At 37.7% G+C, this 15661-nt stretch overlaps 1 protein-coding gene across 2 annotated transcripts in view; it reads left to right on the top strand.

The window, feature by feature from the left end:
- The window catches only part of LOC134648606 (protein outspread), a 399873-nt gene that overhangs the window by 358358 nt on the left and 25854 nt on the right, over positions 1 to 15661 (top strand). Inside the window, exon 6 of one of the 2 annotated variants that reach the window (XM_063503085.1) lies at positions 70 to 234. In XM_063503085.1, coding sequence (XP_063359155.1) covers positions 70 to 234 — 165 coding nt within the window. Of the gene's footprint in view, positions 1 to 48; positions 235 to 15661 lie in introns of both variants that reach the window. The other variant, XM_063503084.1, reaches the window with a different exon arrangement.

Genomic DNA, 15661 nt, shown 5'->3' with positions numbered 1-15661 from the left:
CTAGTAATTTAGACAAGAACAAATGACCACCGAGATGACTCCCAATAGACCATTTAACCGCTGTTCCAGAGTACTCCGCGGACGCTTCAACTCTTCGCGACGCAGCAGACGGGTGCACCGCGGCCCGGCCTCGGTACTGCAGCGCGGGTACCACTACCTGGCCGGGGCCTAGAGTCCAGCCCCCGCAGCCTGAGATCCCGAGCCTAGCACCACCGCAGCCTATAGACACCAAAGGTCAGTCTCTAAGAAGCTTCCAGAATATTCCACGGATGTTACAATACAACAAGTTTATTTTATTACTTTAATGACCGGATGAAAAATCTAACTCTCCTTGTACGTACGGGTAAAGTAGCTTTCTTTCCTGCCTAGCCAAGAATCATTGATAGAAAACGCCAATAGGAACTTAAATATTGTATCGATATACATATATTCACATGACTTTTCGTGGCATCTTTCATCTCGCTTTTTTTTTTTTTGTTTGGCGTTTATCGATGCACTATTGTCATCTTGGTTAGGGCCACTAAACTTCTCTCTACTCCTTTGCTCTTTGATACATAAAACGGCATACAAATAAATAAATATATATACTAGCGACCCGCCCCGGCTACGCACGGGTTAAAAAATCACTCTATCTATTAAAAAAAACCGCATCAAAATCCGTTGCGTAGTAATAAAAATCTAAGCATACATAGGGACAGACAGACAGCGGGAAGCGACTTTGTTTTATACTATGTAGAGTATGTAGTGATATATAAGTATGGAGGTAGGTAATCCAATTATTTTAAATACTGTACTTTCGAATTTAATCTTCAAATTCGACAATATATTTTAATACTAACCTGTATTTCAAATGAATTTGTTACCTAGAGGTTGTATACTTAAGAATCAAGACTGAATTGTAGATTCAAAACCTAAAACCTATTTAGCCTATGCATTTAGGACGACACCTACAAAATGCGCACATGCGCATAGGTTACTTGTTCATTTTGTGATAAACAGAGACGCAACGTGAACTTTAACTTAATGAGATCCTTGACTTTTAGGTATCTAGGCCGCTGAATTAGACTCACTAATCAAGTTAGCTCATTTTTCAAAATTAGAAGTTGCTAAATATCCTGTCCTGGCGCAAATCAGTTTCAGTTTGACGAATGAATAACGCTCATTGGAAATTGTAACCGATTAAAAAAACGACTACACCCACGCTGTATGACAAAATCGAAATTAAAGGATCTATTGTCATAAACGTCATGAAATTCAACTTTATTACGTTGGTATAAGAGGCTTTCCATGCGGATATGAAACGCATTTTATTTACACTTCGATCATGCGGTCTTCAACTCTAAAGTCTAGGTAGTAAGACCGTCGATGAGCGCATTATTATAAGACGGTATTATGCAAGATGCCGCCATTCACAAAACCGAATTGAATGTATCGCAAATTACACCTCAGCGTAATAATCGGGTGTGAATTATTTATGATTCGACGATACGGAGAACCGAATCTGTATCGCCTTTATCGATTCGCCGAATTCGATCATTACGGCAAATTTGATTTAAAACGGGCCCTTTAGTGAATTTTCACGCTTTCGGTAACAAATTACAGGCCAAATTTCAAAGCAGGAGCTATGGAATGAAATTTGCATGAAATATGTCTCATAATTTTAGGTATTTAGGCGGCTTTTTTGCTTAATATCGAGTCCATCGACGACAAAAAACGAGAGACTGAACTTAGGAACGCCCTCCGGTTAAATCTTTTTTTTTTTACTAAATAAGCAGCTACTTGAATTGTCCACATTTATGCGTGAAGAATATTATGGAAAGGGAATGAAGAAAGTATTTTCATTACAGACAAATGGACCCGTGAACTCGGTTTACCCTTCTAGAAAACAGGTGTAAATTATGTATTTGAAACTATGGTCCTTCGAACCGGATAGGCATTTCCTTTCTCGGCGTTTCCATCATAAATACAAAGAAGATCTCGTTCATAGCGTAATAAATACGAAGCCGATGGAAGCGACTATCTACTGTCAGTCCCGAGGCGTTCGTTTCTAAGTACTCAGATTCAGATTTGTTAGGCTCACTTGCAGTTTCGACCGCTCCCTATTTTGGCTGTCCGTGGATCTGATATCGCTTGCGACAGACAGCTGGATTTATTCCAACAACGTACAAAACACGAGGGATTCGAAGGATTGGAAGAACCAGCATAGGTGCGTTCTGTAATTACGTATAGATGTAACGGATCTCGAGGTCACGCTTTACTGGTGCCTGAAGTGTAGACACAGCGGCGCTCGCGCGTGTGAAACGGAATACATGGACAGGCACCAGTCATCAATTTCGTCCGCGACCGTATATGGCGCTAGCGCTTTTCGATGTAGTTAGAATAGCATACAACTCAAGAAAACATCGATTCTTAGTACAGAAGTCTGGGTGCTTATGACCTTTTTGTATAAGATGGAAGTTTCGGTAACAGGGAATGTGCAAATTGTGAAACTGTAACGTCATTTGCTTTGGTTCAGTGCCGTATAAGCAAATTCCCACGTTTTGCCACTTTGCATATTTTAACTATTGCCCTTGATGGAAAAGTTTACCAAGTTTGTTTTTATTTGTAGAATTATTCCTGTTTTTGACATACATACTATACTACATACGGTACTAAATTAATTAACTAACCATAGTTAGTGGAACTACCACACAACATATTATAATTATGCTGAACTCTTTAAAATATTTTCATGTGTGGACATTTTAGCTGTACAACTTTTCAACATGGTTTTAAAATTAGTTTTAAACAAACTCGATTCCTATTTCAACACCTATACATTCCATCATCCTTTACTACTAGACTACTGACCTATACTGAACACAACAGACACACATACATAATCACACATACATTATGCCTTTAACGAGATTAGAACCCTATTTTCGTAAACAGAGCTTAGATGTCATCAAACTACTCGCAACAGTCTTTCCTCTGGTATACCCGTATCTAAGTTCCATTTAGATAGCACACCTCAGAAGGCGTTGGTAATCCGTAATTAGAGAGTACACCTAAACGATCGATCGTAATTGCAATCGCCAGGTGCGTGCTTTCTGCGCAAACGCGTTGTATGGGACCAGTAAAAGCGGAATTGTCGCCATTTAGCGACAGTTACGATACATTTTCTAACTGTGCTGCCCTACGGAATTCCTCTAATAAACTGGAGTCCGTTTAAATTAACTCTGTACCGTTTATAACTTGAAAAAAAATACTTTTATGGTGATATTTTACACTTTGCGATTTTATAATCTGAGCAAAGTTGGCCTGGTCCTATCTATTGAATTTATTTGCTTTCAATCCGAAGATCGTGATGATAAATGAGTTTTACCATTACCAGCACGACCACCATACCATTTGATATTTACCAGTCGCGTATCGGTGAAAGAAAACATTGTGAGGAAACCGGACTTATCCCAATAAAGCCTATTTCCCCTTAGTAGACCTTCCAACCCTGAGAAGAAACTATAATAATTTGTCTTTTATGGCCTTTAGGCTTGGGATTAGTCAGAATTCTGTACTATTATCTATTATGTAATTCTAGGCCGCTACAATCAGCTTCGCGCCTTTACCCCGTACACTAATGCGCACGCGCACGGCCTTGGTAATTGCCTTAGCTGCGCGCGCTGATATGATCGCTTCCTAAATTCCTGCCACTTGGAATCCTGCACATTGTGCTGTATGGCCTACGCAAATACAAATATTAACACTCAATTACTCAAAGGTCCGACCACGCCAAGTCCTATGTAAAGTTGGTGCCAATTTACCTTTGACAGACTACGTATAATATCGTAATATTTTGTACACATACTTTGTCATGATTAGGGCTTGCAATTCGAATATTCGAATATTCGAATTTGTCGAATATTCGACCTGTTTTGATATTCGAATATTCGGCCGCTCAGGTTTCGAATATTCGAATATTTTTTATTACTATAAAAAATCTATGTCATCCGCTGTAGTTAGAGTTTCTGTGTGTTTTACGGGTATTTACAGTGAATGAGGAACGGTAGGTACCCAAACACGAAGGAAATAATATTTTTACAGTATTCCTCTCGATAGACTTCGTGAATACAGTGAAAACTAACTCAATTTAAAAGAAAACGAAATCAAAAAGTATGTTATTTTTACGGTGCGTAAGTTTTAAGTTAAAGGGTCATTCTGTTTATTCAGTACAAGCGTACGTTAAGCGAATTTTTGAAGTCTAAACCTTGTCACTTATCGCAATTCTCAAATTTAATCATACCAAACCTGCCCAACTTGGTAATCTAACCATGCACCTTTAGCTGACGAATAATCCACTCAGTACTCAACTAACTTTTTCCCTTAAATATTCCAATATTATATAATTAGCCGACCATTAGGAATAATAACTTGCCAAAACAAATAAAGTCAATAAAGATTCAAAATACAATGAAATTAAAGGCCTTTTTACAGGCTTCTGAGTGATTACAAGTTAATTTAAATCGGAAAATAATTACCTACTAAAAAAAATATCTTACATACCTAGGTGTTTGGATGGTTAAAGTTATATTATTTCACGCAACTAGGGCTTGCAAATATTCGAAACTTTCAGATATTCGAATATTCGACTTTTTCTGACGACGTATTCGAATATTCGAATAATTATTCGAATATTATAAAAAATAAGAAAAGGAACGAGAAATCGGTTTATTATCGTTTTATTCAAAAGCTTTTTTCACATATTGCTAAAACTAAGGATATTTGGCAGAAATCCACTTAATTTACTAGATTTTATCATCCTATTATTTATAAGATGCCCACATTTATAAAAACAAGTAAAACGCCAAAATTAGACGTATTTAATATTTCTAGATAAAACTTATTATAAATGCGTCGTTGCGTGAAATAATATAACTTTAACCATCCAAACACCTAGGTATGTAAGATATTTTTTTTAGTAGGTAATTATTTTCCGATTTAAATTAACTTGTAATCACTCAGAAGCCTGTAAAAAGGCCTTTAATTTCATTGTATTTTGAATCTTTATTGACTTTATTTGTTTTGGCAAGTTATTATTCCTAATGGTCGGCTAATTATATAATATTGGAATATTTAAGGGAAAAAGTTAGTTGAGTACTGAGTGGATTATTCGTCAGCTAAAGGTGCATGGTTAGATTACCAAGTTGGGCAGGTTTGGTATGATTAAATTTGAGAATTGCGATAAGTGACAAGGTTTAGACTTCAAAAATTCGCTTAACGTACGCTTGTACTGAATAAACAGAATGACCCTTTAACTTAAAACTTACGCACCGTAAAAATAACATACTTTTTGATTTCGTTTTCTTTTAAATTGAGTTAGTTTTCACTGTATTCACGAAGTCTATCGAGAGGAATACTGTAAAAATATTATTTCCTTCGTGTTTGGGTACCTACCGTTCCTCATTCACTGTAAATACCCGTAAAACACACAGAAACTCTAACTACAGCGGATGACATAGATTTTTTATAGTAATAAAAAATATTCGAATATTCGAAACCTGAGCGGCCGAATATTCGAATATCAAAACAGGTCGAATATTCGACAAATTCGAATATTCGAATATTCGAATTGCAAGCCCTACACGCAACGACGCATTTATAATAAGTTTTATCTAGAAATATTAAATACGTCTAATTTTGGCGTTTTACTTGTTTTTATAAATGTGGGCATCTTATAAATAATAGGATGATAAAATCTAGTAAATTAAGTGGATTTCTGCCAAATATCCTTAGTTTTAGCAATATGTGAAAAAAGCTTTTGAATAAAACGATAATAAACCGATTTCTCGTTCCTTTTCTTATTTTTTATAATATTCGAATAATTATTCGAATATTCGAATACGTCGTCAGAAAAAGTCGAATATTCGAATATCTGAAAGTTTCGAATATTTGCAAGCCCTAGTCATGATTCGACGTTATATGACACAAAATTTCCCAGATTTTTGGTAGCCACGCCACGCTTTCTGGTAGACCTTTAGAACACGTCACAACTCTGTAATATACTCGTAGGTACAGTCAGCTGCAGAGAAAAGGTACCACCCCTGCATACAAACTTCTATGCAGGGGTGGTACTTTTTCTCTGCAGCTGACTGTGCCTAATCATAAGTGAGCTTCGCAAACATTTGATAAAACTTACAACTTCAAACTGATGCTTTACCAAAAACTAAATAGCTACATACAATTTATAATTCTACAAACAATTACTACGGAACGTAACGGTTACGTCACATTGAAATATTTATATCGCAATTACGCCGCAAGCGCTAAAATCTATTGCTATCCCGGTAATAAGCAGGCTCTAAATCAATTGCGCACAATTGCCTGTTTACCGGCCTGTCCAACTAATTTAGAACAGGATAAACAGTGTAATAGCATCTTCGACACCTGCGGGGTTGGTATCAATTAGTATTATTTACAGTAACGGCGCGAAATTTAATTGACGCGCGGAATCCGCCGCGGGCTCGTTAGAGCTGTTTAGACGTGAATCATAGTCGGGAACTGGAGGGCGGTGCAAGCTATGGAATAAAGCTGGTTTAAATACTGATGAAAACGGGGTATTTACCATAATCAAACGTAATGCTGTTCTCTGGCAGGTGCGTCTCGGGCGTGAACATTCAGTGTCCAATACCGATGACTGACAAGTGTAGGTTCCTAGGTTTCACGCTAGACCCTACTTTAAATTGGAAACACCATGTAGACTCGTTGTGCGACAGGCTTGGTAGTGCAGTGTTCGCACTACGTAAACTAAAGCCGTTGATTTCACGTGATGCGCTGAGGCAAGCATACTTCTCACATTTCCACTCGCTTATGACTTATGGTGTGATTCTGTGGGGCAACTCAACTGATGCTGAGAGAGTGTTTCGTATGCAAAAACGGGCGTTGCGGACAATGCTCGGTCTTAATCAGAGACAGTCATGCAAAACCTTGTTTTCTGAACACCAAATAATGACACACTACTCTCAGTATCTTTTCGAGGTAATTATGTACACACGAAGAAACCTAGGACAGTATAAGCGAGTGGAAGTGATAGGTAAGTGCCTACGTAGTACGGATAAACTCCGGACAGTGCCGCGTCGCACAGTACTGCAAGCAAAAAACGCACGAGTCATAGGGCCGACATACTATGAACACCTACCTGTCGACCTGAAAAAGGAGACTAATGAGGAAACGTTTAGACGCAGACTGAAGAGCCTTTTGTTGGAAAAGGAACTTTACTCCGTAAAAGAATATATACAAATAATTAAATAAATATTGAACATAATTAGTTATATATTAGTTAGTTGACACTGATGCGTACTATACAGTACTAGATATATTTAATAATTGTTATTATTATGTTATTTTTTTAGACTTAGTATTTATTTTAATAATTTTTATTGACATAAGTTTGTATGATTTGTACTTTCTAGTACTGAAATTGATTTAATTTTTCTATTGACATTGTTTTATTTTTTAAATTTTTTACTATAGTGACATTTTGACGTTTTTAATTTAATTCTATTTGCTTTGTTTTGATTTGTATGTACTAATTTTATTTTACTTTATATGTTGATATTCAGTTCTATTCTTATTATTATTCTAAAAAAAAAAAAAAACGATCATCATACGACAAGTAGTACAAGCTGAAATGAATGTATATTTTACCTGTATGAAAATTGTATATTGAGATAAATAAACTAAACTAAACTAAACTAAACATGTATCTTTGTTTTGGCGACTTTTTGTCATTTCGGCACAGTTTCACATGCCATCTTCATAGAGTAACTGACTTACTGCGAGTAGTTTAATTGTGGTCTATCTACACAGACACACTCTGTATCTGCACTCTTTCAATAGTAGGTATTTAAAATTTTTATGACCATGTTGAAGCAGTATTAAATCTGTTTTAATTTGAGCGTTTGAGAATTCTGAATTGCGCTGTAGGTTTTTTATGATCACATCCATATTTGGCTGGCTATTAGAGTTCCTGAATTGACCGACGGGTGCCGAGCTAACGTTCACGAGGGTTAATGATACGCGGCCTGTGAGCTATGAGGAACTTAAATGCATGTTAATTATAGGTTGTAATTTTTTGAATAGTGTCCCGCCGAGTTAGTTGCCGGTCCCATATTGGGATACCCTCCTCCAATTGAGGGGGGATTTAAATCTTGTCGGGGCAGAGGTGTAGGGTTGGAGCCGGTGTAGCTTTATTTGACGTTCATAAGCCGCATTGTAATATGCCTACTTGAATAAACTAAGTATCTTTTATCTTTATCTTTAAATGTAAAAATCTGTTGCTGGCTCGCGGTCCGTTATGGTGTGTCTATGCGGCTAATAATCCTCCTTATCCCATACAATTTTGTTCGTTTTCTGCAGTCCAACCGTTAAGTCCACGACTAACGTAGTGTAATTAGTTTTCCAGCGACTTTCGCAGCGATGCGATTAAAAAACACTCCTTTTCCTATACGACAATGGAATTTATATTCTTCCCGCTCTCGCCCCACGCCTGTACCTCAAAGGTTATCCACGACTAACGGACTGTAATTAGGTGCGACTGGACTGTCGCTGCGATTTATGGCCAGCCCTTGTCTATGCGATTAAAAAACGCTAATGGACAGATACGAAGTACACGCAAGTAATGGGTCAGGTGTGTTTATAAGCATTACGGTACTGAAGTATGAAAGTTTCTATGTAGCGGTAAAGATTACCTTTACTTTTATTACTTGTTTGCTATTGTTTTGTTTTATTTGAAGTGTGCCGTAAAGTCTGTGGAAATAAGCAGTCTAAAGGAAAACTTACACATGGAGAGTTATGGCTGAATCGTTTTAAATGATTGATATATAATTAAACTAAGAATGATGCATTCTGGATGTAATGAGCGTCCATTGTGCTCGATTTGACATATACGGCACGGCCCCGTATCCTACAAATCTCAAAGAAAACCTCTGGGTTGCCTTATGTATGACGCTCCGCCACATCACACGTACACTACACTCAGATCATGGACACTTTATAAATGAATTTATTTCATAAAGTGTCCATGGAATTTTGTATGCCAGTCCCTAAATGCGAATGAAATCTGAAACGTATCCGTGTTTCCAATTTTGGTACAAAAAACATTCAAAATTTTAACATATTCTACGAGTTACGAGCTCCTTTGCAATTTTGTCATTTCAAATGTAAAATACTGCTTATTATTGCATTAACACGTCCTCCGTTACCAATAAACTGTTAGCTGACAATAAATAAACCTAATTGCAACGACATAAGAGCTATACCTAGTCAAGGTGATAACGTGCAAATGTTCCCAACATTTGGCAACATCAATAATTCAGCTAGGAGTGCCGTGTGCCACACTGCTCATAAATCTGTCGTCTAGATTTGTAGAAGTTAGGTAATTGACATCGACACCGTCGGAATCGCATTTCAGAACCTTGAGAAATACTAAGCTAAGAAGCACGGTTTCGGTGTTCCGTTTCAAATATGCAAGTTATAAGTGTTATAACTTAAAATGTCAATAATGATCAATAAACCGTTGCTTTTAGTTTTAGGTTACACAATATAACGCCGCTATACTTACTCAACCTCGTATCTGCAACACTCATTTGATGACAAAAACACCCGTATTCCGAATGAAAGAAAAGCGACATTTCCATCAAATGATTGTTGCAGATATGAGGTTGAGTAAGTATAGCGACGATAAGGTACCTGCGCCAAACGAAGACCCGGTTCTTAAGATGTCTGTGAGAGAGACAACCGTATTGTCTACTTTCAAAATTTTATACTTTTATATAAGTATGAATTTCATACTATGAAAGGGTTCAAATTTTGCGTCCATTTACGCTAGCAGCATAGACAAAACTATACAAGTTTCATATTAAATATAAGAAAAATAAAATATGAAAATAACGATGGGCCTTCTTTGTCGCAGTCACGTTAAATTGAATAAAGTTTCACCATAAAGGAAATTTATTTTTTCCGAATCCTTGCAGTCGAAACGTATTTTTGACCGACTTCAAAAGTTTCGGGCGAGTATTTAAAAATAGTGCATCTAACTAAGCTAACTTTGCACTTTTGCACCGAGTTCGAACTTCGAAGAGACAAATTTTCATAGGGAGAATTTGGCGTTTATGGTGGCACTGCCACACTCTCGCACTTCAAAGTCTGAGCAAAGTTAGCTTGATCCGAATCTACAAACATTTTCAAGTTAGATTCATGTTATCTACATATATTATATATTTTAGTAGCTATTTTTGTCTTTACTCTCCCATTACTATTGCACAACCTTAAACGTACTTAGACCGACATTTGGAGAAGCATTTAAAATGATTCCAAAGAACTCCTGTAAGAACTACCGGCAGAAGTATTCTTGTGTTATAAAAACGAAAGTATTTTTTTGTGAAGTAAAATGTTTTTTAAGGCAATATTTGCTTAGCATTATAAAAGTGGCTTGTACGGTATCTTTAAGGCGGTATTAGCAATCTCCGAAAGGCTAGAACAAATAAGTTTTTGCGGCGACCGCAGGCACGTACGTGATTGCAGGCCGGCGGCGCCGGCGCAGGGCTACCCCAGGGAGGCACAAAGTCCAAGAGTTTTCGAAAGCATGTTTAAAATGTTTTTCCTCAAAATTTCATTTATGATACAAGCTTTTATCGCTGACTGTACTTTTCTTTCAAAAGGCAACTTAAACTCATCAAAGTACTGATGTGCCATCGAAAAATTTCGGTAATTTGTCATATTTATGTACAGGAATAGGAATCGAAATGTCCCATTTCTAAAAAGAAACTTGAAAATGAAATGAAAATTGAAATGATCCTGAAATTTTCAAATAAATTTTGGTACTTTCCGCAACTTGCACATCCGTAGGTACCCCATGGAGGTATACTAGGTCCAAGAATATTCGAAAGCATCAAGTTGTTAAAAAGACACTTCTGCTTTACGTTTAACATCATAGGTGAAACGAATTTAGGACCAGTAGCAACCCTAGGTTTTACCATTTTTACCAACATGGAGCGGATTGCAGAACTTGCCCGTGCTAATAGTTTTTTAGAATGCGGCTATTGGAGGCCTTTAGTTAAATAGTGGTTTTGTATTGTCTATACATGGCCGCTTCTAAATGAAGCTACACGTTTGCTTGTAGCATAGTAAACTTGCCAAGAATGGGGTTCAAAATCCACAGATTATAACTCCGATTGTCTGAACAAAAGTCTGTAGTCTGTGGTTTATGTTTTTTATGTTATTTGGTATACGAGATATTTTAGCTATTGAAGATTGAATATAAAGCTGTTTATTTTAGACTTAAACGTGTTGCTTACCTGTCGGTAAATTGCAAATTTGTGAGTTGTCAAAATCCAAACCAATAGAAACTGGAAATCGAATTCCGATCGGAACTCCAAAAACCGACGGCACCCAGTAACACCGATACGACACGTAGGCGTACATTAACTTTCCAAACAACGTCGTAAATTACACACCCGTCCGATTCTGCTTTAAGAATTTCATATATCAAAGGGTTGAATTTGATGGTTTTAAGCCTATCGTGTGCGGCGCGTCATCGTGAACCTTGTCGGAATGCACGAAAGTTGATATTGGGCTGTAGCCTGGCGTATCCTTTGGCGTTTTTGGCGGACAAATTATATTCTGATATGACTTTGACCGAGCAGTAATGAGCGTCAGCGGCTCACGTTGGTTGGTGCTGACGAAATGCAAATTGCGGGGATCTTTTTCTTTTACTCCAATGAAGGCGTAATTAGAGTGACAGAGAAAAATGCCCGCAATTTGATAAATTCGGTTTTCGCGGTAGCCCCTCTGGAGTTGTCTCATACGGCATTTCGCTCTCACTTGGTGCGCGGGAGATGTCTGATAACAGCCTTAACATGATGTCCTTTTTGCGATTCTGTTTAGGACCTAAACTGAATCGCAATAAGGACATCATGGTAGGGCCCCAGAACTCAAAGTCGTATCAAAATGAGATAAAACCCGTATCAAATTTTAAAAACAGAATCAGCCGCACGGGCTCAATTCGACTTCATAAACACTAAACATTGTATGTTTCCGAGGAAATTAGTCATGTCGCCTGAGCACATTAAATTAAAGGCTGGGGGAGACGATAAATAGCGTTTTAGGCTTACTCGTATTGCCTGGGTCGCTTTAAAAGCGATAATTGTATTTCACAACGTTGACGATGCATGCGGAAAAGGCAGTGACACTACAGTGGTTCTTAACCGGAGCTCTGTGATAACTGAATTCCTGAAGTATTCCGCGAATTTATAAGCAGATGACGCTTTGTTAACTTTATTCGACTAGATATCAACTTTTAAACTTTTTTTAGAGTGTTAAGAGTATCTTTTTATCACTGAAAGGGACTCTAACCTTGCAACTTAAGTTCCAGGCCAATTTTTTCGCGAGGACAGAACTTACGAAGATAAATGAACTCTGAAGTTACCTCATTTGAAGCTACATAGTTTCTTCTTGTCCCATTTCATGAAATATGATGATGCGAGAGCAACGGCCTGAGCGCCATTTTCTTTTTCCTAAATGGTTAGAAAATTAAGTAGAGAGGAGCTAGGCAAATCTACTGCACTCTTACCTCTCTATAAGCGTTTTATTCTAACTATCAATGCTATAAGTAGTTAATAGTCTCGCATGCGATTTGCGATAAGTACATTGCGGCATTTGATCGTTCGATTTAATTCGTTGCTCCTCGGTCGGTCATTATCTAAAATCGCTTACAATTTGTTGGCAACGTTTGTAAAACCCTGAAGTGTATGATGAACTTGAACAACTCAGCACGTCTCGACTTGTTTGCAAATGAATAAGCACTTTTAAATAGTCTCAGGTGCAGTTTCACTTTCGCCGCAGCCACGCGTGACGCGGTATGTAGCCCCGCGGCACCGAAAACTAGCCTGCGGAACCATGGACACCTATTCGGAGTCAGTAGTGGGTCACAGTTTGTTTAGAATCCGTCTAAGCCAGAGATTTACAATGTGCATGATGCCTATCAAATATTTATCAAAAGTGCGACGAACATCGGAATCATGTCAAGTGTCTTTGGAAGTATTTAATTCAGAAATAATATTTGACTGCGTAAACCTTTGTATAAATAAGTAGGTATATCCCAAGATATAACCACCCATCATATCTCCTAAATTACCTGAATACAGCTTTTCGTGTTTCATCATCATCATTAAGTTAAGAGTTATTCTCTTGTCGGTGGAGTATCTTCCAGCATTCCCTATCATCATGCGCCAGCTCTTTGACTTTTTGATACGACACGACCCCTACTTTTTCTTTCACTTAGTTTTTTTTCAGACTATTCCTACCTCCGGAAAACATAGAAAATATATTATTCGCTTGCACCTAAACCATACAAAATATAATATAGCAAACATAATAATTTAATAAATCTATATAAATATCTGTATCTCGCACGTGCCGTCAGTAATTACAAGCTACTCGCGAAAAGAGATGATCGCCAGTTCCATTTTAGTAGCAACTTGGACCTTATCACCTTAATATACGGTTTACATTCGCGTTTAAAAATAAGTGCAGTATCATTGTTTTTCCTTTGAATTATGTAGATGGTATCGTTGCGTAATTCGAGGGCTCGATTGAAATTACCGCTCCCAGCCGAGAGGTATTTCAGCGGTCTTTTTATTCCAACGCCTTATTCATTGCTAGTGATTTATTCAAATGTATACTTTATTTCAACAAGAATATGGTCAGTTGTATGTTGAAACAATAGAGAAACTTACGTCCTCGGGAAAGTAAGTAGTAATTTGGGCAGGAAACTGCATTGAGCCAATATTTGTTGGAAAAATGTAGCATAAGCGAAAGTTTCCGCGAATCGAGTGGATCGGTACTTTATGCTCAAAACAGGGATGTTGGGAATATCCGCATCCGCAACCGCGGAACTTCCGCATAATTTTCAACATCCGCATCTGCATCCGCATCCGCATAAAATCGATGCGGAGTTTAATGCGGATGCGGATGTGGAACAGGTCAGTACAGGAACGTCTTAGCATCGGCGTAAGTGCTAGACTGCTAGGTAATTTATTCATTAGCCAAAAAAACCTATTAGAAATGAGCAGTCACGCGTGAGTGAGACTTAATGTATGGAACCCTTGGAACGCGAGTCCGACTCGCAATTGGCCGGTTTTTTTTAAATAAAAATTACTAAAATATAATATTTGACGTTTTTTATGTATCTTTCTTGACATCCGCATCTGCGGATGTGAGCCTTTACAAATCAGCATCCGCATCCGCGGATGTCAAAAAATCGGCATCCGCAACATCCCTGGCTCAAAATATAAGTACTGGGCCATAATTTGGTGCCGTATCGATGTCTGCAATAATGAGTTATTGGCTATTCACGTGGTTTATGGGTCTGGGTTAATTTTGGGCAAACGGATAAGAAATTGGATTAACTTGATACCTATTATAAGTACTGTTACTCGTGAAAGCGGCTTTCGTATTCATGAGTATCCTGTACAAATCTGGTTAACTCATGTTAAGGAATTATGATGTAGAATAATCGGGTTAAAAACTTTTTGTAGTATGATTTAAAGTTATGCGAATTTCCTGTGGATAAAGTAAACAAATGTTTAAACCTAATTTTCGCACCTTCATTCGTTCGCCTTATCTACATGTTACAATCTTCTACTTTGAATTTTTATGAAGAAAGTCTTAGCAAAAGGTACTCAAATCGTTAACTTACTTAATGTCCACAGAAAAGACACCGGATTTCCCAAAAAAATTGACACAATTAGCTAATTCAGACACGCGGCAGTGTTCCGGCCAAGTTCGAAGAAAGATACGATACTCGTGAGTCGTGACACACAGAAGCTCCTGTTTTTTGGCTACCAATTAAGGTATAGCCAGTCTTACTCATCTCAGAACCTAGAAAGCCACATCGTGACGCAGACGAGCGTCATCGGGGCCCCAGAGCGTTATCATTAGTCACCCGGGTCATTGGCTGCCCGATATAGACTTGCGGATCATTTACGATCTAGATGGAGCGATGGATGTGTTAAGATATAAGACAACTTACGGTTGCCACGCGTTGGCACTCCTGTACTAATTTGGTATGAGAGCGCCCCTCATTTTAGTTGCGTATAGGGTATCAAAAAAAAATGCCTTTCAGCGTTTAACATGCTTTGTTGTACAAAATTGTATATTAAAATGCATCTGTCAGTTAGGGCTTGTGCTTATGTAAAAAAGAGCGAAAGTGTGGGACTGTTTATGATGCGATTCCATATGTCGGAAGAGGGTAGAAACGAAAAACGTAGATTTTATTCTGGGTAAAAAAGTATTTTGAAAAAATTGCCTTTACTGTGGAAAGTTTATGAAGAAGAGGTTGTAGAACTATGTTATATTTACTACAAATTGCGCTTTCTTGTGAGACAGTAAACCGTAATTTGATAGTAATAGGTATCTATTGTATTCTTAAATAATAGATTTCACACTTTCCAATAAACGACATTTGACACCTACCGATAATATTAATTTGTGACGGCCTAGGTCGCGAGGTCGACCGACGGGTGGGGGGTAGAGGGGGGTAGACGGACTCAACGCGCACGCGCAGTGGGTGTCGATGATTTACATCTGCTTGTCTACGTGCTCATTCATATTTATTAAACTTGCC

The sequence above is a fragment of the Cydia amplana genome, chromosome 6 (genome assembly GCF_948474715.1).
Source record: "Cydia amplana chromosome 6, ilCydAmpl1.1, whole genome shotgun sequence".
NCBI lineage: Eukaryota > Metazoa > Arthropoda > Insecta > Lepidoptera > Tortricidae > Cydia > Cydia amplana.
This window is presented reverse-complemented; position numbering and strand designations above follow the sequence as displayed.